We start from the raw sequence: 21900 nt of genomic DNA, 5'->3' as shown, positions 1-21900 counted from the left end.
TTTTAGAAATTTTATGGATGACTAAGCAAAACTGCATTTTAAGGTTATGACACTTCAGTTTTCTTTTAAGATTCGTAGTTTTTTTGAACTCGATTATTTTATATTATTTTTACACGATCTAAGAGTTTGTTTTTAATATTTATAATATTTAAGTCCGTTACGCAGATTGCTTAAAATTAACAATTACTGTCGCAGCCGACTTATATACTACTAAAACATTTATGATATATTTTTTTTACTTGGATTTTAAATTCAGATCCGAAATTTTCCAATCTCCGGCTTTATTACGGCACTATATTCGGTAGTAAAGCCCGGGATCCGAAAAGCCCGAGTCTACCGTGCTTGTTTTTACGTTTCTCAGTAAAATATTTCTTTAAGTATAAGGGCCCAGCACCGTGTACTTTAATCAATTATTAAAAAATTACACGTATCTGGGCCCGACATACTTAAAAAAAAAAAACCAATTAAATTTCTGGAGCTATTGCCTTTGCAGGTCCTTCTTAGTGGCCGGTCAAAGCGGAAAAGAAATAGCTGACTGATTTCAGTGAACTCGAAATCTTCGCGACAGTGTTGCAAGTCGACCTTTAAATTCCTCAAAATGGGGTCAACAAAATGGCTTAGGTTGCTATAAAAATAAATACATGTGTATGTATGTATTTGGCTAAACTGCTTAATTCGAAGAAACCTATCAAACATAACCTCAACATTTGAATCTTGAAAAAATATTTTATTTTACTCGGCTATTTTCGCCTATTTTGGCCATTAATTTGAAATGAATATGAAAATTTAATGATGAAAGTAAACTTATTCGAACAGCAATTAATTTTACGTTAACGTTATTGAACAACTATTACGATTGAAGATATAATAGGGTAATTTTCTCAATTTTGTATTAGCGGGATATTTTTAATGTACATATATATTACAAAAGTTTTTTATGCAATTTTAAAAAGAAGCGCTCAAATCTTACTAATACCTACAAAACAAGTTTAATTAAAATGTTAACTAAGAACACCAGTACACCCATTTTGTATAAAACCCCAATTAGAAATGCCAAAATACAACAGCTGACAACATGTTAATTATTAAATGTATTTTCCTTTGCCAAATACGAATTGTTTATTGCCTGGTCCAGCTCGATCAACTGGGGCTTCAAGTCCTTGTACTGGCATAAATGCAGTTCTATTTTGGCGGTCAGTTTAACTCGCTCATTTTGCACATTTTGCAGGCGTTCACGATTTGCAATGCTTTTGAACATACCAATCTAAAAGAAAATAAGTTTGATTTGATAAAAGGGCAAAATATGTGAATATGCGTGTATGTACCTCAAGCTCCTTTGCCTGAGCTTCAAGTTGACGCTGCATAAAATACAGGCTAAAATCCAGATTTCGCATGCGCAGCGGCCTGGTTAGTTCTTCGGGGGAGATGTTGTTGAATTTCCTAATGAATACAAAACCTTTTAAAAATGTTATAATCGTTTATAAGGCGTCAACTGACCAATTCTTTCCTTCGTAGGCAGCAAAATGTTCCTTTAGCATCTCTAATGTAATCAGTTTGTTTTCCACATCATTGCTTGCGAAGAAACATTTATTCATTTCGTGCACGACTTTTGTCATACGGCTGCTAGTGTTATTAATTAAGGACTCGGTATCCAAAGAAGAGTCCTCATGTTCCTCGAAAATAGTTGCCCATGCATCCAGGTCAGAAGGACTAAATTGTAAACAATTATTAACAACTAATATATTCTTATAAAGAACATCTTGCTTACCTCAAGTCAGAAAAAATTTGACCAATCGCTTCATCGTAGGCCTGCTTCACCTGGGCACCAATCCCCTCGTGACGTTTAAAGGCAGCTTCGGTCTCTTCTGCCGACATTGTTTTTTAAGAAATTTCAATTTAAAAACAAAAACATTAGCCACGCCAGAAAAGGTGTGACCAGTTGAGAGTACTAAGTAGACCCACTTATCGATATGAGACTTTGTCTTTGTGACAACCCTGTTATCGCAGACGCAAAACCATTTCTTTCACAAGCGGTTCAAAACCAAATAAAATAAACTAGTCATGAAGCAATGCAAATAGACTAGCAAAGGGGAAAATACAGCTTTTACTTGCTAATAAATTGTAACCACCTACTGGTAAAATATTTTCTCTCGATTCCAGGTTCTGCAAAAAATTAAGAAGTTTTAAAGTTCTTTTTTTACTTGACTTTATTTTAAATGGATAAAAATTACGAAAACAATAAAATACAAACCGAATTTTTTAAGTAGCAAAAGTTGACTAGTGTGAAACGGAAAATAAATCGATTCCACACTATCGATAACATGCTTAAACGCCATTTTGCTATTCCTCTCTAACTTTTTGTGCATTTTAACTCTCGTGTGTTTGTGCTATACATATTTTAAATAATATTTTACCAGCCAGCGTTAAGTGGCAAACAAAAGCGTGTTGAATAACGATTGAACAATTGAGTGTATCGAGTGTGGATTGAATTTGGAGGCAGCAGCGCAATAGGAGGCGAAAAAAAACAAAGGCGATAGGTGAGTTTTTCTTTTTTTTTTGCCTGGGGACGCGAAAAAAACGAATTTGCGAGGCAAATAAACCAGGCTAAAAGCAGTGAATGTGTGTGCTCGTGCAGTGTTGTGTTTTCTTAATACATTATCTTCTAAAAATTTCGCCAATACATACAATAAAACGTGCAAGACGATTTTCCTCGCATTTTTGGTGTGATCCAACCCCCCACTCCACCCCCCAAAATCGTTCTTTTGGCTTCGGCGCTTCACTTTTACAGTTCTTTTTTTTACAACCACCAGGGCACACAGAAATATTCCTAGCTCTCTTTTGCTCTCCCGCCAGTGTCGGCCTCTCTTTCACTCGCACGCGTGCCGGCTTTTAAATGAAGTACAGAGTCGTCGTTGTTTTTGTTGTTTTGTCTTTGGCTCATCCAGTTTAGTCGCTTGTTTTGATTTTCTGCTTTTCTCTTTTTTCTTTGCATTTTCTTTTGTTTTTTTTTTATATCTCCACGCGGTTACCGGTGCATATAATTTCATTATAATTTACAAAGATAAAATCAAAACAAAATAGTTTCGTTACCCCCAAAAACAAAACTCCCACGCTGCGGCGAGAGTTCAACGCTCGGCAACTTTTTACAAATAAGGAAAAGGCCTAACCTATATTTTATTCATAGTTTGGTCCCCATTGTTGTTGCTTGAGCATCAATCGATGAGGGAGAAGAAGAAGAAATGACTAGAAGAGGTTAATAAGAGAGGCAAACAGACAAATACTTATTCAATAGGAGTTGATTGTTGTTGTTGGTTGGGTGCAGCTCATTACCACTTATTGCTTCCCTCTTTTTTTGCACTCCCCCCTTGGTTATATTTCTCCACTCATCCTTCAGTCTTCGCGCCTCCCTCTCCATTGATTTAAACCCAATGGCATTTGGAGCTTTTTAGTCACAGCTCTCTTTTTACCCATTCTTCCCAGCAATTCTGCAAGTCGTAATTCTAAAACTTTTGCTTTTCGTCTTCTTTGGCTGACGTATCTCCTTTGTCTTTGTTAAGATTTCCAGTTTTGTGCAAAAATCTCGCTTTTATTTGCCTTGTTTGGCTGAGTTATTTTCGTGTTTTTCTAGCATTTTTTTTGAGTGAAGCAATATGAAAGACATTGAACTGAATTCTCGCGTAAATGCTGTACAGTACAGATCGGTAAACAATGAATGACATTATTGTTAGTAAATCACGGACGATCACCTATAAAAATAAATTTATGTGCCTGTCAAAATTTCTATGACACAAATATTTGGCTTTGGGTTGGAAAAGATTTTGGTGACACATCTGAACTGAATGGAATTTTTTGGATTTAAATTTACAAATATGTATATTTACACTGAAATATCCGGAGCCGAAAAATCAAGAAATATATATTAAACGCGAGTTATGGTTTTAGTCACGTTTTTGTTTTCGTAGACTAAACCTTCCTTTGCACTACTCAACATCTATTGTTTTGTAATAATTAAGTAAGATAAAGGTTTTTGTAATTACCAACGAAAGTACAGGAGCGTTCCTATGAGCTTTTTTTTTGAATAGATGGATAATGCTACTCCCTAAATTTGTGGTATAAAAAGCACTAGTCCTTTACAAGGAAAGCAAACAAAGCAAAACAAAATGTATTTTATGTTGCCTTACTATTAAATCAAAGAGTTACATATAAATTCTTTTAATTCTTACGACCATACTTTTGACGATACATATTTTGCAGCTAAATTAGCGAAGCTTACAATTTGTCATCGATGAAAACTGAACATGACAAGTATCGTTGTTCCAGTTTTGCTCAAATCATGTTGCCAAATAACGGGAAAATGTAATATTTCTGTTGTTTTTTCTCATGTCTGTCGGCCTATATTCATGGTTTCAATTTATTCTGTGATGTTTTGTTGCTAAAAAATGTATGCTGTTCGCCATACTTTCAATGCAATAACATGGGCAAATGAAATAAATAATAAATAAAAAATAGTTTTGTGTAGCTGCAATTGTGCAGCAATTGGTAGTGGGTTGTAGGTTGCTTTGATGTTATTGATTTCCCACATGAATCTGTTTTCTGGTTCAAGCACAGTCCACAAAAATCTCGACAAACTTGGCCCGCATATAGGTGAATTTAATACATTTTCCCTTGTTAAATGGGCTGGTTATCTATGCTGGTTGGCCGCTAGAGAAATGTTTATTTCTGACCTCACAAGAGCCATTCAATGGTAATCTCTTCTCGCTTCTCAATCGCATTCGCAAAACATGTTCCACTCAATGATTTTCGATAGCTTTTGTCTCGAATGACAGACAAAATATGCTGGAAAGAAATATTTGTATGCAAATGGCAAAAAAAAAACACTTTAAACACGTTTCGTATTCAAGCAAGTTTTATTGATTTTCAAACCTTGACTGGAATTTGTATTGCCGTTGGACAATTCTTATGTTTCCAATTAATTAGCTAACGATGGATAGTCGAGAGATGCAATTGACAAACGCATAGCTAGATAAAGCCAAAGCAATAAAAGAAGGAACAAGAATAAAGTTGGGAATGTAGGTGGAAAGGGTAAAAAGAAAAGTACTTTTCAATCGAAGCCTTTTAATAATGCAACAACTTCTAGGGTTGGTCTATTGGGGTGAGGCAACTGCACTGAAAAAAATTAGAAGACCATAAAAATTACATAATAATAAAAATTGAATTGCTAATTAAAGTCAATACATCCCCTTTATGTGGTTTTTATCTTGTTATAAATAATTATATTTTAATAATTATTATTTTAAAATTGTTATGAAACATTTATCTATATGAAACATAAATAACTGATGTTGAACATTAAACATAGCCTGAATTTGTATTATTACAGTTACTTTCTTTCTGTGCATAAGGCAAGGCGTACTGTAGTTATCAGACTGTGGAAGTTGGCCAAGAATATAGCAGGAAGACCGAACAGAACTGAACAAAACAGGATAGCCTAGACAATGCCTGAATAGAATACTACGGCGGGATAGAGAAGCAGGGCAGCAACCACTACATGGCACACGCCATAAGCACATTAGTTATTAGCGCTGGGACCAGCTGAACTCCCCATTTTCCCCCATTCCGCTCTGGTTAGGGACACACGCGATGGGAGGACTTGGTGGTCTATTCACTCGCTCGGTCGGTTCGCTAAGCCCGCTGACATGTCCATAAAAGCCTTGAAGTGGACAGGCCACAAAACACAAACAGGACATACGAATACACACGCATCGCGAGGGCGATGAGAATTGTCAATTGTATGCATTTCCGCTTGTGGCCCCCAACTTTTGTGGCCATATCCTCAACCTGATTCCTTCCTCTGGTGGCGAGCTCTTTTTCCTCGTTTTTTTGGTTAGACATGACGTCCATTAGCTGTTTTTCCGCTAAATTATAGAGTTGAAACGCATACACCCGCCGCCCAATTACGCTGGCAAAAAGCAAGACAGCCAAGTGGAATGGGACAGGAGGGCTTTAGGCGTGAACACACTCTGTGTGTGTGATAGATACCAACGTGATACAACTGCCGAACCGAATTTGTTTAAATTAAATATTATCTAAGTGCACACACAAGTTTCCAAGGGTTTTATTTTTAGAAATTAAAGAAAAAATAGTTTGGTATTCAAAACAAACTAATAACATCTAATAGTGGATTAATTTTGAAAACATTGAGTATCAGATGTTTCAATTATGTAAACAACAAAATATGTCTCTGTAGAACTGTTTCCTTTGTTCGTTTTTGAAATTCTCGATAAATTTCTTAATAAAATGTTTGGCAAAACACTTGTTTGTTTTAACATAAAATCTCTATTCTAAACAATTTCAGGAACATAGTCGACATTAAGTTATTTACTTTAGATTTGTGTATAAGGTTTAATCAATAGGCGAGTTCAATAAGTCATCGATAATCTTGTCTTATTTAAAGGATTTTTTAAATTATTGTTGTTGTTTCTTTAGGGCTTCGGATATTAACTTAAACATGTATGTTGTGTAATCAAAAGTTAATATAATTACAAGGGTATACACAACTTCAGCTTGCCAAAGCTTACTTCCTTTTCGGTTTATTTTTTTTCCACTTTTGGTGGGTAGCCACAAGCCGCGTTTTCATGTGGTTTGCCACGTCTCGCTGGACATAAACTCTCCAAATGTTCCCCTTTCGCCAGCCCCTCCCCCTTCCCATTTCTCCATTATTTTGTTTTTGTTACCTGCTCATGTTGTTGTTGTTGTTGTGTTTGTGTTTTTGTGGCCAGCCAACCCACCTGCGTATTAGTGTATTGGCCTGAGGGGACACATGCACGAAAAAAAGTTTCAAGCGCTCACCTGGCCGGCCAACTTAAATTATTGTTCTTTATTGTTGTTGTGGTTGCTTTTGGGCGGGTGGATCGGTGGGTGGGCTTTTGGGTTATGGGTTTTGGGTGGTAGGTTGGTTGGCTGGTCGGCTGGAAGCGTGTGCGCTGTCAAAAGCTATTTGAACAGGATGTGGACAGCAATCAAATGATTTTCACATAATTGCTTACCTGTCATTTATGTCACTTTCAGGAATGCGAGCAGCCTGCTTACTTTCTCCTTCCCCTTTCTCCCCTCTTTGCTTCCTGCCCCACTTGCAGTCCTCTCGCCGGGAAGCCGAATTCTTGCTGAAGAAGTTCCTCTATTTTTCATTTGGCCACGCATAAACTGCAATCAGAAGGTGCTGATAAAGACGGAAGCAATGTTCAGTCCATTTCCATTCTTAAAGTGGCCCCTGCCGGTGTAAAAGTTTTCAATTCGTTTTGGCCGGGGAACTCCGCGACAGAAATGACCTGTAATTAGTTCTCCAACCCGTTGGGAACGGCTGTTAATACTCCCAGAGTTTGATTAGTTATTAGATTGGGTGGCCCCATTCATTATGTGGAGCATACATATGCCTTGGTTCGAGTGCATCTTGAAAGGACAGCGGAGTTTTTAAATTATTGCAATTTGCGTCAATAATGCATGTCCGTCATATCCACTTGCAGTCGGTATAATGAAGGCCCTGTCTAATGCCACGTCATCGGCGATACACTGGACCGCCCCCTTAATGATATTTGCCCAGGTCAGCGCAATTTGTTGCATTTCACAGGCATTTAGTCGAGGGTCCCTATATGGCGGTGGCTCTATCAATAGTTAAACGATTTGCTATCTTAGACAAACGCTCTCCGCCCTTTTTGGCCTCAACTTCGCTAGCTCACTCCTTTGGTGATCCGTTTATTCAGCCTTTGAAATATGCATAATGTGAAAACATCAGCTGAAGCTCCATCGAAAATTCAAAGACCTGCAAGAAAACTGCAGTTCTTGTGCCCATTTCAAACCCTTGGTTATTAGTCTAATGCCGAACTTAAAATTCATTACCCAGCCCCGCAATATGGTAAATGGCTATACAATTTGTGGGTCCCTATAATATATACCATACATATCCCACATTGTATGGTTCGGGCTAGAGGGAATCCGATTTTATATAATAAATCCATATTTCACATATGTAAAGTTCCAATAGAAAACTGCATTTTCCTCCCACGATACCAATATGTATCCGTATATAGGGTATTCGGCCCCCATTTCGTATATAAGAACTTATCTATTCTATGGTCCGTATAGAGCTTCTGTTATGGTCAATCCAGTACAATTATCCTGGTTGCCTAGCATCCGGTCTCTAAAGGCGGTAACTTCCCCTTTTTTCGGTATTGTCACTTGATTTGTCCGATTTCTATTGGCCGACGATTTCCGCTGTCCATATAACGATCCTATAGCTTCCGATTGGCCAGCCCTTGGGCATTAAATAGATGGGTTTCCGGTATAAATAGCCCCAGTTCTGGTAAAATGTATTCATTAGTTTTTGTACAGGACTCTCGGGCGGTGCTTTCTGCACTTGCTCCTTTCATTTATTGGATCCTCAGATCCAGCAGTTATATAACTGAAAAAACTCTGTGACTGTGAAGAAACATCTATAAGATCTATAAGATAAAATAAAATTAGTGAAACTTTGTGATACTTTGAAAGAAAAAAAAGGTAAAGAAGCCCTTCATAATTTCAACAGTGCCCATGTAGTTTTGATCCTATTTCAAATAAACTTGATACCGAATTTGATTTAACTTCAATGAGCTAAGATTGAAATTCTAGCAATGTTCAATTGCATCACTATCCAATGACATCGGTAACTCCAAAGCAAAGGTGGCTACCCTTTTCTTAAGCTCTTCCCACGCACACAGCTCATAATTTACCACACCACCTGTACTTCAGCGCTCGACAATTTCAATTTTAAGCCGAGTCACTTTTAGAGCCTCCTCTTGGGCCCTCGACGAAATTCATTTTGTCTTCCGTCGCTGCTGTTTGCCATTGTTGTATGGAACAGATTTCTGACAACTTAACAGCAACTACAGCGCTTGGACAATTGACGTTTTGACATGTGAAACCACAGAAAATAAAACAAGAGCTGGAATGTTTTTTATTCATACGCTCTTATATACCCTTCTGTTAAAAAAAAACATTTTTTTTAAACTTTATAAAGTCTCGAATTTTTAGTTTCCAAATTCATTGGCATTCTCAGTGTTAAATAACCAACCCCCCACTTTTCTTGAATTTATTCTTATTGCTTTTGCTTTTGTTAACTTGACTAAAAGAAATATGCCAAGTATAGTAACTAAATTTCGTTAAAAAATTACTAGGTGTTTTTATGAACATTTTTGACAAGTTAAAGTATTCAGTTTTAGGGTATAAAAAACTTAAGTGCCAGGGAAAAAATCGAAATTGTTGTGGGCAGACGGCAGTCCACACAAAGGCCAACAATTGTTGGACCAGACTCTCTCACCCACTGCTCCCTTTCTATAAATTTATAATTTTTCGTTACATTTTGTATTACTATTGCACATGCTGGTTCGCTCAATTATGCCAACATATAAATCATATATGCGCGGTGCTGTACAAGAATATTTTTTAATAGAAATAATATATATGGGTTGTGCTTTGAGCGTTGGTTGTCTGGCATTTCCGCCATCTGGGCTTTCAGGGGGCTTGTGCGGCACACAGGGCGTATACTTGATGATTGATGCCACCCAAATTGGAAGTGCAACGCGGGGCTCTGAGATGGATCGCAGTCAAGTGCAGCTGCGGCACGAACCAGATCGGATCGGCTGAGAGCTCGAATCCGAAATGGAAACTGAATTAAATTGTTATTCAATTGCGGTGGGCAATAACGACAACCAAACGTGCGACTCACCTCATGCTTCCATGAAATCGGTTCGTCAGTGATGCCAGTTCTTTAAAAGGAAACTAATGAAACGCTAGTATTTAATTGTCTGATACAACATAACATTTGCTTGTGCAAGCATTATGATATTGGCAAAGATTTTGAAACTATAAACACCTAAAAATACGAATTGGTTTTGTGGGTTTTATTATTTCTGTTTTTGAATATAAAAAACAAGAAACTTGGCAGCGGCCATTTTCAGTCCAGAAATTCCCTAATAGACCATGAATTGAATGGTCATTGATTTGATTAAGAAATGTTTTCGCTGTAGCACTGTAAGATCTGGTATAACTTTTGAAATAATGAACGAATTAAAGCCAGATTTGTTGTGTAGCTGAGCCGACAACGCTGTCCGGCCCACAACGATTTACAACTACTGATATTCGTTGACTCGAGGCAGTGGCAGTTCGATTTTATGTGTCAGTTGAACCGAAGCTGGCCAAAGATCAACATAGTTGGCTAAACAATTGCGAGATAAACCGAATTCCGCCTTTTCGATTGCAGAGAGACTGAGAATGAAGCGTGAAATGAACGATGCAGGGGAGGGACCACAGGACCAGAAGCGCAACCGCCGCAACGAGGAGACCGTTCGCATACTGATTCCCAGCAGTGTAAGTGTCGCAACAATGATTAACCGAAGCTTGGATATTTGATACCTATAATTAACCAAAACCACAACTATTGCTTTTCTTGTTTCGTTCAACAGATTGCCGGCGCTGTGATTGGCAAGGGAGGACAGCACATTCAGAAAATGAGGACTCAGGTACTATGATTACATAAACCCCATAATCATCACAGCAAAAAAAAAAATATAGAAAACAACTTGCATAATTCACAATTGAAGCGTCTAGTATTATTTACAATTATGTTTTATTTGTTGCACCACAAATTAGAAACTTAAAAGCGATAACAACCGAATCGAATCCATGTCCCCAGTGAAACCCCAAAAGCGTCTGCCTCTGTCATTGTGTGTCTCTCTAGCGAACTCTGTCTCCCTCTCTCTCTCTCCACCTCTATCTCAATTCACTCGACTTTGTCTCTGGCAGCCGTCCAATTCTCCAGCTCAAGTTCGAGCTATGAAAACCCTTAAAACCGAAAACACCAAAACCGAATCTGAAGAAAGCCCTGTCTTGTGTGTCGGTATGGTCCCCCCTCTTCCCTTCTCTTTCTCTCACTCTCTTTCTCCCCACTATATCTTCTTCTCGATCTGTGCTCTCCAAGTAGGCCGAGGTCCTTGAGAAACCCAAAATTAGATCGACAACCAACCAACACGCTTCTCACTAACTCGGGTCCCTGCACTCAGCTAACGCTACTTTTTCATACTATCTCTCTCACTCTCTCTGTTTGGCTACCGTTTTCGGAATCTCTGTTTCTCTTTATTTATCGTTTCGTTACCGTTACTCAAAAAAGGAAATTTTGAAAACACTGCGTAGGGGATTGAAATCCACCAGGCTTGGATGCAATATGTAATATATACTACAGGCGCTTTATTTTAATCAAAATCTGAAAAAAAAAGGAAATTCAGTTTTTGTATAACTCAATAAGAACATGAAAATAAAACGATAAATTTACACCGCTAATTAACCTTTTAACTAAATGAACAATTTTCTCTCTCTCTCTTCTCTCTCTCTCTATTCTTGCGTACACCCCATATGTAACCAACAAATCGATTTCGATTTGAACAAACCAAAAAAAAAAAATTAAATAAAATAAAACCAAACTGTCGTCGGTTCGCACGCCCAACAAATATCTTCAACCGCTCATCTGAATCGAACCGAACTTTATCGATCGAATCGAATCGAATCGAACCTCCAACCAACCAAACAATCAATCGCCCGCCCGCCCGCACCATCACTCTGCACCGCTGGTCCATGGTCTCTGGTCTATATGTCCCACCCGGGTACTGGGTAATCTCGGATCCAAATCTGTATCCGTATCTGAATCTGAATCTGAATCTGAATCCGAAACTGAATCTGAATCTGAATCTGAAACTGGCCTGGCCCGATGTCGAAACCCGAACCCGAATCGTATATTGAATTGAATCAAATTGTTGCACCCCCTGTTGCCGTGCACTATGCTACAAAAAATCATTTGGCTCTCAACGCCTTTATATATATTCTTAAAAATCTGTTTATGTATATATGCGAATCCCCAATCCCATGTGGGTTTGTATCTGTGTGGGTGCCCTATCCCCCTCCCTATGAAATATCTCTGTCTATGTGAATACGAAAACGGCGAATTAATCAACCGATACAAAACCAAAAAAAAAAAAAACACTTATACCAAATCGCCCGTCCATCGAACAAACGCCCGCCCGCCCGCCTATCTGATTGCCCGCCCGCCCATCGACCGAAACCGAAATCGAAACTGACCGCCCGCCCGCCCGTCCGCCCATCAACCGCCCGCCTGCCTGCCCGCCCGTGTCTCCAAATATGTGTGAATAATGTGCGGCACAGTATAAAGCCACTGTGTCTGTCGACGATTCCCAAGGCCCCGAACGGTAAACCATACAAAAATCTTTAACCTTTTACCAATTACTAGATTATAACCGCATCTCTCAAATGCATATCCTATACTCGTATCTCGTATATTGTGTGTGGATTCGAAGGCACCGAACCGAGTTGAACGACTCGTGTGTTCGTGTTCGTATAGTCTTAGCCCATTTAGATCTCTCTGTATGTCCTGTATGCGCTAGTTGAACCCATCTATAAATATCTATATACATGAACATTGTGATGTGTCCTACCCCCTTCAAACCAAAAAAATAATAGATAAGAAAAATAAATTAAACCCAGGCACTAGGTGTCCCGGAAAGTATCTGTAGTAGTTTGCCCGGCAAAAACAACCAAGTTTGCATCAGTCTAACTAGCTACGTCTCGATCTCTCGCTCTCCGGCTAATCCTAATCCTAATCGCATACTAATCCGCAATGCACCGCAAGTACCCCGATTAACCCAACCCAAAATGCACGGCCTATGGTGTTTCATGGAACTCTCTGAAAGGAGCCAAGAGCCGATACGTACGATCCGTTCGATCCGTTGGCCTGAGATCATCCATTTGTCCACATCGAAATCCCAGCAAGCGTCTTGTGTGTCCTTGTGTGGTATTGTTGTTTGAAACATGGCAACAGGGACTGAATCTCACTTGCTCGCCCTCTTGTTCTCTATCTATCTCACCGAATCTCTCTGCCAAAGTTTGTTCTATGGTCCCCAAAAGTAAACGAACCAACAAACCAACAAAAAAGAACACAATGTCTAGAACTATAATAATTTCCAGTTAATGTTCTATTCTAATATGCGTTTTCCCCTCACTTTCTTCTCTTTTTTCGCCAACACTCACAATAAAAAACCAAAAAACCAATTTCTATGCACGTTTAATCGCTCGAACAGAACCATCCAAATATCGGCGGATATAGAGTCCACTCTGGAGATAATCACCGAAATGCTGAAATACTTTGAGGAGGTAAGTGCCATCTAATGACATTCGAAATGTGATGCCGATCGATAACCCTCTTTCATATTTTCCGCCCAGCGCGATGAGGACTTTGATGTGCGCCTACTTATCCACCAGAGCTTGGCCGGCTGCGTTATTGGCAAAGGTGGACAGAAGATCAAGGAGATACGCGATGTGAGTAATTGAATTTCAATCTATACATTAGTTGGTACAGTCTGATAAACCATAAAGAGGAATCAAAATATAAATACCAGTATTTCAAGTACCTAATGTATTTCTTAAAGTTAATAACGTTAGTATCCTAACTAAATACCCCAATTGTTATAATATTTTTCCTGTTCACCTTGCTCTATAATTACTGTTAAACCCGAGTGTAGTAATTATTTATCGATATTGTAATAGCAGCGTGGGGGATGGTATTAACCTATTGTGGGAAAAGACAACTTCCGAAAGGACGTGTATCAGTCGACCTGTCACATATTGATGTCCTCGCTCCCAAGGCTCCGGCTGATAACATACTTAGCTCAAGTATTTCCGCTATTTCTGATGTAATTCCCAGTTGGGCCTTTGCATGTGCGGCATTCACACGACCATCCATCCCATACCATATTGTGGCCCATGTCCTGCGGTCTACTGACATCGCCAGCCAGCCATGACGAATGAAGGCTAACTTAATTGGGCTTATTATGACCAAATAGTGGCAGCTAGGGGAGGCAGCCACTCGCTGGCGGAGATGCAGGTCAGGACGTGAGGAAGCCCGCATAGTTAGTGGGAATTTGTGACATGTTTTTGACGATCCCGAACGGTTCGGTTCGGTTCGGTTGCGGCAGTCACGTGAACCTGAAACCCGTCAACATAACTTTGCGCTTGGTTAAATCGAAAACTTTGTGCAAGTTACGTACGTTGCTATGTCCTGGCTCCCATCTCCATCTCCAGCTCCAGTCCATCCTGCATTCGCACACACAGTTCCTTGCTCTCTGGCAGCGACAGTCGAATGCGAATGCGAATGCATTGCCATCGATGAGAGGACGATTTGGAATGGCGGCGTTCGGTTGGGGAATCTGTTGCTGACGTCTGTGCCAGGGCTTTCATAACGCACTTGTCACTTTGCCAGCCTCTCCAGCCCGGCATTTCGAACTGCAGGTGGGGTGCTGCCTGGCATTGGATCCATCCAGTGAACGCCAAATGCTTTTCAATTGCGCAATTCGGAATGTGAGGCAGCTGCCGGTGGCACAGTGGGGCTGCTGCTGCTGCACTATCAATTGGCGAACTCTCGGGTTTTATCGCACCTGCATTCGCGTGTCCTTCCAGCTGCAATTCGGCTCGGCTCATTAATTAGCGATGAGTGGGGCTGCATTTTAATTGGAATGATGTCCGTACTGCATAATGTGCAAGCCAGTGAGCCATCCAGCCAGCCAGCTCCACCCACTTTCCCTTGCATATTCATATTTTTCCGCTTTCGAGCTGCTTTTTGTATGGAGGTCAACAAGTCCGCGGCGGCAAACAAAAAGCTTACGTCTGTATATTCGTACAGCATCTTGCCCTCCTTTCCGTTGCTTAAGTTGCTGTTTTGTTATTATGAATTTCTTAGACGAGACGAAAGACGAGAGACGAGCTGCCTGCCAGCAGCATCCTTGCAGCTGCCGTCCGCCGCTTTGATGGTCTGGTCTGATGGTCACAGCAGATGATCAGAATGGAGCAGCATCTTAGGCATGTGTTCGTTTGTCTCGTCGTCGTCTTTGCATTTTTACCTTTTCTTGGTCCCTTTCCTTTGGGTCTCTCTCTCTGTAGTTTTGTTGTTGGTTGAAAGAGGAAGTGGTCCTCGTTACTCTACAGTCTTCATTGTTGCGGCAAGAACAACAACATGGGCAGTGGCAGCCAACAACCAACAACCAACAACTGGCCCTGCAAGCAGCTGTTTCCTTTTCTTTCCTTTCGACCAAGCCATTTGGCCCTTTATCCTTCTGCCGCTTCCCGCTCCGACTTACTGTCAAAGCCGGTTTTCCTTCGCTGCTCCTCGCTTGGGGTTATCATAATTACTTCCACGGTCTTAGAGTTTTATCTCTACGTTTATATCGTTTCTCAAGGAAATTCGTCGGCATAGAAAGAGAGTCTTGCTGGTTTACTAAGCTAAGCTGCGTGGATTATTTTTAAAACATTTTCCCCTATCGCTGAATCGCTGATTAGGGCCCCAAAATTGTCACATTCTTCGGACATGTGTTCCCCATAATATAGGTACCATATAGGTGTCTATTTATAGAGTCGCTGTTCATAGACAACTGTTTCGTGTTCCCATTTCGTGCTGCCCATTAAAATGTTGTCCTGTGCCAAGGAGGCAGGAGAAGAGGCATCTGTCAGGGTCTTATAATAATGAGCGACAGCTGCTTCTACTTTGACTCCACCATTCTGATCTGATCCTGCAGCCGTCATCCATTGTGTGTGTGTGAGTGCGTGTGTGTTGTGTGTGCGTAAATCCAAAATGCCCTGAAATGCATTTGAGGATTGAGCGTGCCATTGGCTTTTGTTGGGTATTCCAGCCCGCTTGCCTGCTTCGCCGTCTTGCTGCCTGCGGCTAACATTTGTTGCTTGCTGTTCGTCTTAATGAATGCCAAACAGGTGCTACCTACACACGTTCAACATACCATTCGACAGCAGGATATACAGGGTGCTAACTAAGACTTAGTTCAGCTTAAACATATTCCTTCTAAACTAAGAAAAGTCTCCAAAAGATAAAATAAAAAAAAATAGTTAATGAAGAGCAAATCAATACTCCTGTTGAGTTCCACAATCAATCTCCAAATTTAAATTTGTTTCTTTAAGCTGAAGCCTGATTTAGCCTTATAATTCCATTTACCTTTCTTAAAATTCAATTTAATTTTAAAAGAAAATAAGATTAAAACCGAGTAGCTACCTCAACCTTGAATGTCTCTTAGAAAATGCTGAGAAGAGGCACCCTTTTTGTAGGCATTCCTTGAATTGCGGCAGCTGAGTCCTGGCAGCGACATCTGGTTTCCTGGTACTTCTTTCTTTTTTTTGGCAGTCAACGCGAGTTGTTGCTCGGTTTGAGTTGGCTCCCTTTGATCATTTGATTAATAAGTTTATAGAGGGAACTTTCGGAGGACGACATGAACAAGCGGAGGCAGTGGAGTTTCGCCAATATCCGGTTCACTTTTCGCTGGTGTGCTCCTCGGCATCAAATTAGTAGTTCGATGCTTCCTTCCGCCTTGTTTGCCGCATCCTTGACAGCTCCTCGGATGCTTTACGTTCTCCTAATAGTTTTCCCCCCATGGAACACGGCCATAACACCAAGGGAAATATACAGCAGCGTTTACGATAATATACACGCTTTAAACCGTGCTTTATATCCTTGGAATATATAAGGTTTATTTTTATGAGAAATTCGCTGAAGATAAAACTGAGAACCTTAGTAGTTAATGCCTAATTGATACGACGTAGCTTATCCTTACGGCTAAATACTGCATTCCAATTAAGTTCGCATCCTCTCTCATCTTTTTGCTTGAGTGTCTGTGTGTGCATGGGAATGTACAAGTTTTTTAATTGCAGTTGTCGTAAGTGAATTTTGATTGCCATTCGCAGTCATCCTTTCGAGGAGGAGCTCTCTCTATCCTTATACTCTTCTTCTGGCAGATCCTTTAATGGAAGAGTTTTCATGAATATAGTGCGGATGCTGCATATATGATTTGCTCCCATTTTTTTCTTGTTTTACATATCAATCGTAGGCGATTTGCGGTTTAATGGTTGCCCTTATTTTCCCTGTCCTTTGGGAATTCGCTCCCAACTTGCCATCGCACACACATGTGTATATGTTATGTGGTGTTGTTGGATTATGCTCATAACATTTACTTTCGTTTTATTTATTTTTTCTCATCTGCGCATGCGTTTTCCAAAAAAAATTATACTGTAGCAAAGGGTGTTATAGTTTTAGTAGGTGCCTGTAAATGCAAAACAATACCCGCATAATTTTGATTGATTTACTAACAAAGGTTATGTGGGCAACTACATAAGATATATTGTACAAATATTCCTTTTTATTTCTCATAAAACATAAAAAGGTTGCAATCGTATATTTCGGTATTGTTTAGAATTTGTTTACTTTAAAATCAAAACTTTGTGTATGCCTAAATTCGTCCGTTCTTTAAATAGGCAAAAACCATTTAAGTTGGTTTAATGAATGTGTATTGTAAATTGAGTTACGCAAGTCCTTTTTGAAATATAACTGGCATTAAAAAACTTCTTATTCAAAGATCATAACTTATATGTTTAGGTAGTAAGGGTATGTAGTTTTTGGGTGGCCAGAGCTAGTTTTCCCTCTAGTTTTATTTTACTTTTGTGAAATGAGGAGAGCTGAAAAATACACCGGTTCCGTTTCGCTGCCAGCGGGAGCTGAGCAGCAGCTGTCCCAGCAGCCTGCGTTTCCTTTTTGGCCTGCCGTGACACACACACACAACAACAACAGAAACAACAACAACACGAACAACAAATTCCAGAGCCGCAGGACGAAGAGAAGAAGCAGAGAGGCCTCTGCCGCTGCTTTCGCCTGTGTATATTCCTTTATGCCTTTCACGTTTCTGTGTGAGTGTTTTCCATTTTTTTCTCTCTGCCTGCGTCTTCTTCTCCTTACATGGCAACTGGCAATCGTTGAACCCAATTAGTTCGACATTGGCGCTGGTCGGGAACGGTCCTCGAGCTCTGGCTCCTGTTTCTGCTCTCGTGTCCTGCGTCCCTAATCTCGCAGACCGAAAACTACAAACTATAAAAATATATATCAAACAAGAGTAAATATAAAAATTCAGTGTGAAAATGTGCGCGCTCAAAGTGGATAGTTCGTTTTTAAAAGGTACTAACTCCATAAACTATATAACAAAACCAAAGTAAAGAACACGAAAAATATTTCAAAATCTGGTGAAACGAAACTAATATTTAACGTGGCTTTATATAAACTTATATATTACTTAATTTTCTGTGCCACTATTCGGCTCAGTGGCGCCATCGAGCGTCTGTTTGGAAAAACTTTGTTGACCTCCCGTGGGCGCCAAAAATATTAAAATAACGAATGTTTATGTTTTGGAGTGAGCTTCCCTTCTTTTTTATAGCTAAGCCATTAGTTTAGCTTTTTACATAATATTCGCATTTCGTGAGGCGACCAAAAGTATACTACAGTGGGAGATCCACACGCAGACAGCTAGAAACTGCGGACATCGTTCGTTGTCATGTTTAAATTTAATAATTTTTGATTCACTCACCGACCAGTGACATGGAACTCCTCGGTCCTGTGTGTTTATACGTTTCTGTTTCTGTGTGACTCAACGCTTTTCCCCTGGCCATTGAATAAGGCCCCATTTATGGGCCAGAAGGCTGCCCAAGGGGGGTATACTTCAGAATTTTGATGTCGCCATTGTTGTCTGGAGCACACGCAACGAGTTTTGTCGCCTGGGAGAGCGAGAGGGGGAGGGAGAGGCGTCAGCAAGGGGTTTGGGGCAACATGACGCAGCCTTTGGTCATTGCCGCGCACTCACACCCAGCACGCAATGGGCTTAGGAATGATGCAATCATCAGCGGGCAGGCACAAATAAAAATGGGAAACGCAGGCAGGCAGGCAGGCGACAAGGGACATCGACGACGAGTAGGGAGTAGAGTGTCCCAGAGGAAACGAGGGGATCTGAAGCGGAAGCGGGCCTCCAAACACACTCACACACACTTACACACACACTCTCGCATTCGGAAATCAGTGCGAGCCTCTTGTTCGTTCGTCCCCTCTTAAGTGGCTATCGAATTTCCCATTTACACTTCCGCCGCAGACGAGGGAAAAAAGTAGGGAGGGAAGAGGGAGCTGGAGATATCGGAGCAGAGGATATATCAGATAGGGGGGCAAGCACTTCCTGCCACTACTTTACATGCCGAGAGGAGCAGACAGCTGCCCCGAAAGCAGGTAGAAACTACGTCCGACATCTGCTGCTGCTGCTGCTGCTGATGACGCCGCTTCATGCCGATTAGGAGCCATTGCCCGCTGAGCCAGGATGCAGGACACACACACACACTCGCACACACGGACTTAGGCGAAGAGTTTCGGGTCAGGACCCAGGGGCAGTGTCATGGCCAAATTGATTTAGACTCGGCTTTCAATAGACCTTGACCAGGATTTGCCTTGCTCGGTGTGTGTCCTTTTGTTCTAAATTCTAGGAAAATGCAGGCACTCGGTCTAAGGATTAAACAGCAGGATTTGAAAATGGCAGCCATGAGAAATTACTTTGGGTTCCATTTCCAAGTATTTTTGAGAGGAAATTCTGGGAATAGATAAGTGGTAATTGTGTTACTTTTTTCTAGAGAAAAGATACTTGAATTCTCATAATTTCAACCATAAGCACTATTTCAACTCTTAAACTTATTTGTTATTGAATCTAATTTATTGCTATGTTTTATTTATTATAGCGCATCGGTTGCCGTTTCCTGAAGGTCTTCTCCAATGTGGCGCCCCAGAGCACAGATCGAGTGGTGCAGACCGTGGGCAAGCAGAGCCAGGTCATCGACGCGGTGCGCGAGGTGATCACCCTCACCCGGGACACTCCCATCAAGGGAGCCATACACAACTATGATCCGATGAACTTTGACCGCGTGTACGCGGATGAGTACGGCGGCTATGGCACTGGAAGCGGAAGCACTCGACCCAGTCAGCGGGGAAATAACCGTAATGGCGGCGGAGGCGCCGGAGGTGGCGCTGCCGGAGGGGCAGCCGGCGGCAATGGGGGAGGATTCAGTGCTGGCGGAGCCCGCGGAAATGCCGGCGGACGTGGTGGAACCGATCGATTTGGCGGCGCTGCGGGCGGAGCTGCCGCAGGTGCTGGAATGGGACAGCGCGACAATCCGTTCATCAACCCGTGGGCGAATGGCGGAGGCGGTGATGTCGATGGTTTTGGCAACACGGGCGCCGGTGCTGGCGGATTTGCCGGTAACAGCTTCGGTGGTGGAGCCGGTGGACCATTCGGTGGCGGCAGCTTTGGCAACAACGGATTTGGTGGTGGACCCAGTGACTTTGGCGGCAACTCGGGCAACTTTGGACAGACCCAGGGCAGCAATGCCCTGCCGAGTCTGGGCAGCTTTAACCAGAACCAGGGCGGCACCAGCAGCCTGCCCAGCTTGAGTAGCTTTGGCCAGAATCCCGGTGGTGCCGGCGGTTTGGGCAACGGACTGAGTGGCGGCAGTGCTAACAACGGTGGCGTGGGAGCTCTTGGCGGTGCTAATGGAGCAGGAGGCTTCAATGCCGGCGGTGGGGCTAATGGTGGACCGAACGGCAGCCCAAATGCCGCCACAAATGTGCCTCAGGGTCATGACCCCAACAACAGCACACAGGTCACCATTCCCAAGGAGGTGAGTTCTTCATATTTACTTACAAAATGAGGATATACTAACTTTCCTGTTCTGTTGCAGTTGGCTGGTGCCATCATTGGCAAGGGAGGCGGCCGCATCCGGCGCATTAGGAACGAGTCCAGTGCGTACATCACCATCGACGAGCCCCTGCCAAACTCGAACGATCGGATCATCACCATTTCGGGCACGCCCAAGCAAATACAGATGGCCCAGTATCTGCTACAACAGAGGTTGGTGTCGCAATCAGACTAAGAAGTATGCACTCCTTCTCATTTGATTAACCCATCCCACCCGAAACACAACACTCTAACAATCCACGAACCCCAAAGACAGCGCGTGAATAATTTGGAAAACGGTGTTGTATGCATTGCAAGTGTTAGATTAAGTGCTTGATCGTAACTCTCCATCAAAACTCGACAATAACTAACTCCGATTGGCTCTCCTGGGAGTGCATTCCGTATGGAAGACTAGTGATTTTGTTGTTTGGTCTTTGGTATTAACAATAAATCCCTTGTCTTCTTACGGCGTGCATTTGTGCTCTTCATTCTATCGATGGTTAATAATAACACACAACTAAGCTTAAGTCGGCATTGGAAACTCATTCACTAAAAGTGTCACGGTTCATCCTCGATCCCAACATGATTATCATTCCCGTGACATCCAATAAAAGCATCCATCGTGAATAACTATCTCCCACGAATAACGAAATACCCACTGCCATTCGAACCCCCAATCCGCACCCGCCAAACACCCACACTCATTCAACTGTATCTGCTGTTCATTAAAAAGTTCATTAATTATGTTTTCCTTTGGCTTGCTGCCATCCTTCCGCCGACTCCTCTCATTGCAGTGTACACGAGAACGGCAGGCGAAACATTTAAGTGGGCAACAACTTGAACAGCTACACCAGCAATAGCAACACCATCGGCGACAACAACAACATCAACAACAATAACACCATCGACAAGTGCTGCGTTTCACGTTTAAAATTAAATTTACTAAAAACAAGGAAGAGCTGGCGCGAAAGCCCAGAGCGAGAGAGCATCCTCCAAATACGAAAGAAATTTATGTATTTCTTCTCTAACTTTAAGTGAAAAGCCCCAAAAGGATAAGAAACTGGAACAGAATCGCCCCCTCCCCCCATCAGCCCCTGCCACCCCCTCATTCTCCCCCGCACCAGTTTGCTATTTGGGGGAAAGTCAACCTTAAAAACTCTGTATGATAAGAAGAATGAACAAATAAAGTATACATAAACTTGATCCTTCCGGTGTT

The 21900-nt window shown here is 41.5% G+C and overlaps 2 protein-coding genes across 3 annotated transcripts; one reads left to right on the top strand and one right to left on the bottom strand.

The window, feature by feature from the left end:
• Nucleotides 1-1076: 1076 nt before the first annotated feature.
• Nucleotides 1077-1962, bottom strand: LOC108094866. Its single transcript, XM_017195688.2, has 4 exons — nucleotides 1769-1962; nucleotides 1498-1710; nucleotides 1326-1440; nucleotides 1077-1264 (listed from the first exon to the last, which is right to left on the bottom strand). The coding sequence occupies exons 1-4, from the start codon at nucleotides 1873-1875 to the stop codon at nucleotides 1079-1081; spliced, it is 621 nt and encodes a 206-aa protein (XP_017051177.1). The 5' UTR covers nucleotides 1876-1962; the 3' UTR covers nucleotides 1077-1078.
• A 373-nt stretch (nucleotides 1963-2335) lies between these two features.
• On the top strand, nucleotides 2336-21887 carry LOC108094865 (heterogeneous nuclear ribonucleoprotein K homolog). 2 transcript variants are annotated; one of them, XM_017195686.2, is made up of 9 exons: nucleotides 2336-2537; nucleotides 10295-10401; nucleotides 10497-10553; nucleotides 12247-12290; nucleotides 13179-13251; nucleotides 13321-13416; nucleotides 19693-20628; nucleotides 20689-20883; nucleotides 21479-21887. In XM_017195686.2, exons 2-8 carry the CDS (start codon nucleotides 10306-10308, stop codon nucleotides 20878-20880), a joined length of 1494 nt encoding a protein of 497 aa, XP_017051175.1. In that variant the 5' UTR covers nucleotides 2336-2537; nucleotides 10295-10305; the 3' UTR covers nucleotides 20881-20883; nucleotides 21479-21887. The 2 variants fall into 2 exon arrangements, with proteins under 2 accessions (XP_017051175.1, XP_017051174.1); XM_017195685.2 differs by having other exon boundaries at nucleotides 2337-2537; nucleotides 20689-20858.
• Nucleotides 21888-21900: the final 13 nt, after the last annotated feature.

Source organism: Drosophila ficusphila, unplaced genomic scaffold, assembly GCF_018152265.1.
Source record: "Drosophila ficusphila isolate 14025-0441.05 unplaced genomic scaffold, ASM1815226v1 contig_414, whole genome shotgun sequence".
NCBI lineage: Eukaryota > Metazoa > Arthropoda > Insecta > Diptera > Drosophilidae > Drosophila > Drosophila ficusphila.
The sequence above is the reverse complement of the archived record's forward strand: the minus strand, read 5'-3'. Positions and strand labels throughout refer to the sequence as shown.

What these genes read in the sequence shown, in the direction of transcription:
- LOC108094865 (XM_017195685.2), top strand. Translation starts at nt 10,306, where the DNA reads ATGAAGCGTGAAATGAACGATGCAGGGGAGGGACCACAGGACCAGAAG. An exon ending in TTCAGAAAATGAGGACTCAG is followed by an intron (nt 10,554 to 12,246) that starts GTACTATGATTA and finishes TGTGCGGCACAG; the next exon opens with TATAAAGCCACTGTGTCTGT. An exon ending in AGGTCACCATTCCCAAGGAG is followed by an intron (nt 20,629 to 20,688) that starts GTGAGTTCTTCA and finishes GTTCTGTTGCAG; the next exon opens with TTGGCTGGTGCCATCATTGG.
- LOC108094866 (XM_017195688.2), bottom strand. Translation starts at nt 1,875, where the DNA reads ATGTCGGCAGAAGAGACCGAAGCTGCCTTTAAACGTCACGAGGGGATT. An exon ending in GCCTACGAAGGAAAGAATTG is followed by an intron (nt 1,441 to 1,497) that starts GTCAGTTGACGC and finishes TGTATTCATTAG; the next exon opens with GAAATTCAACAACATCTCCC. An exon ending in CTCAGGCAAAGGAGCTTGAG is followed by an intron (nt 1,265 to 1,325) that starts GTACATACACGC and finishes ATTTTCTTTTAG; the next exon opens with ATTGGTATGTTCAAAAGCAT.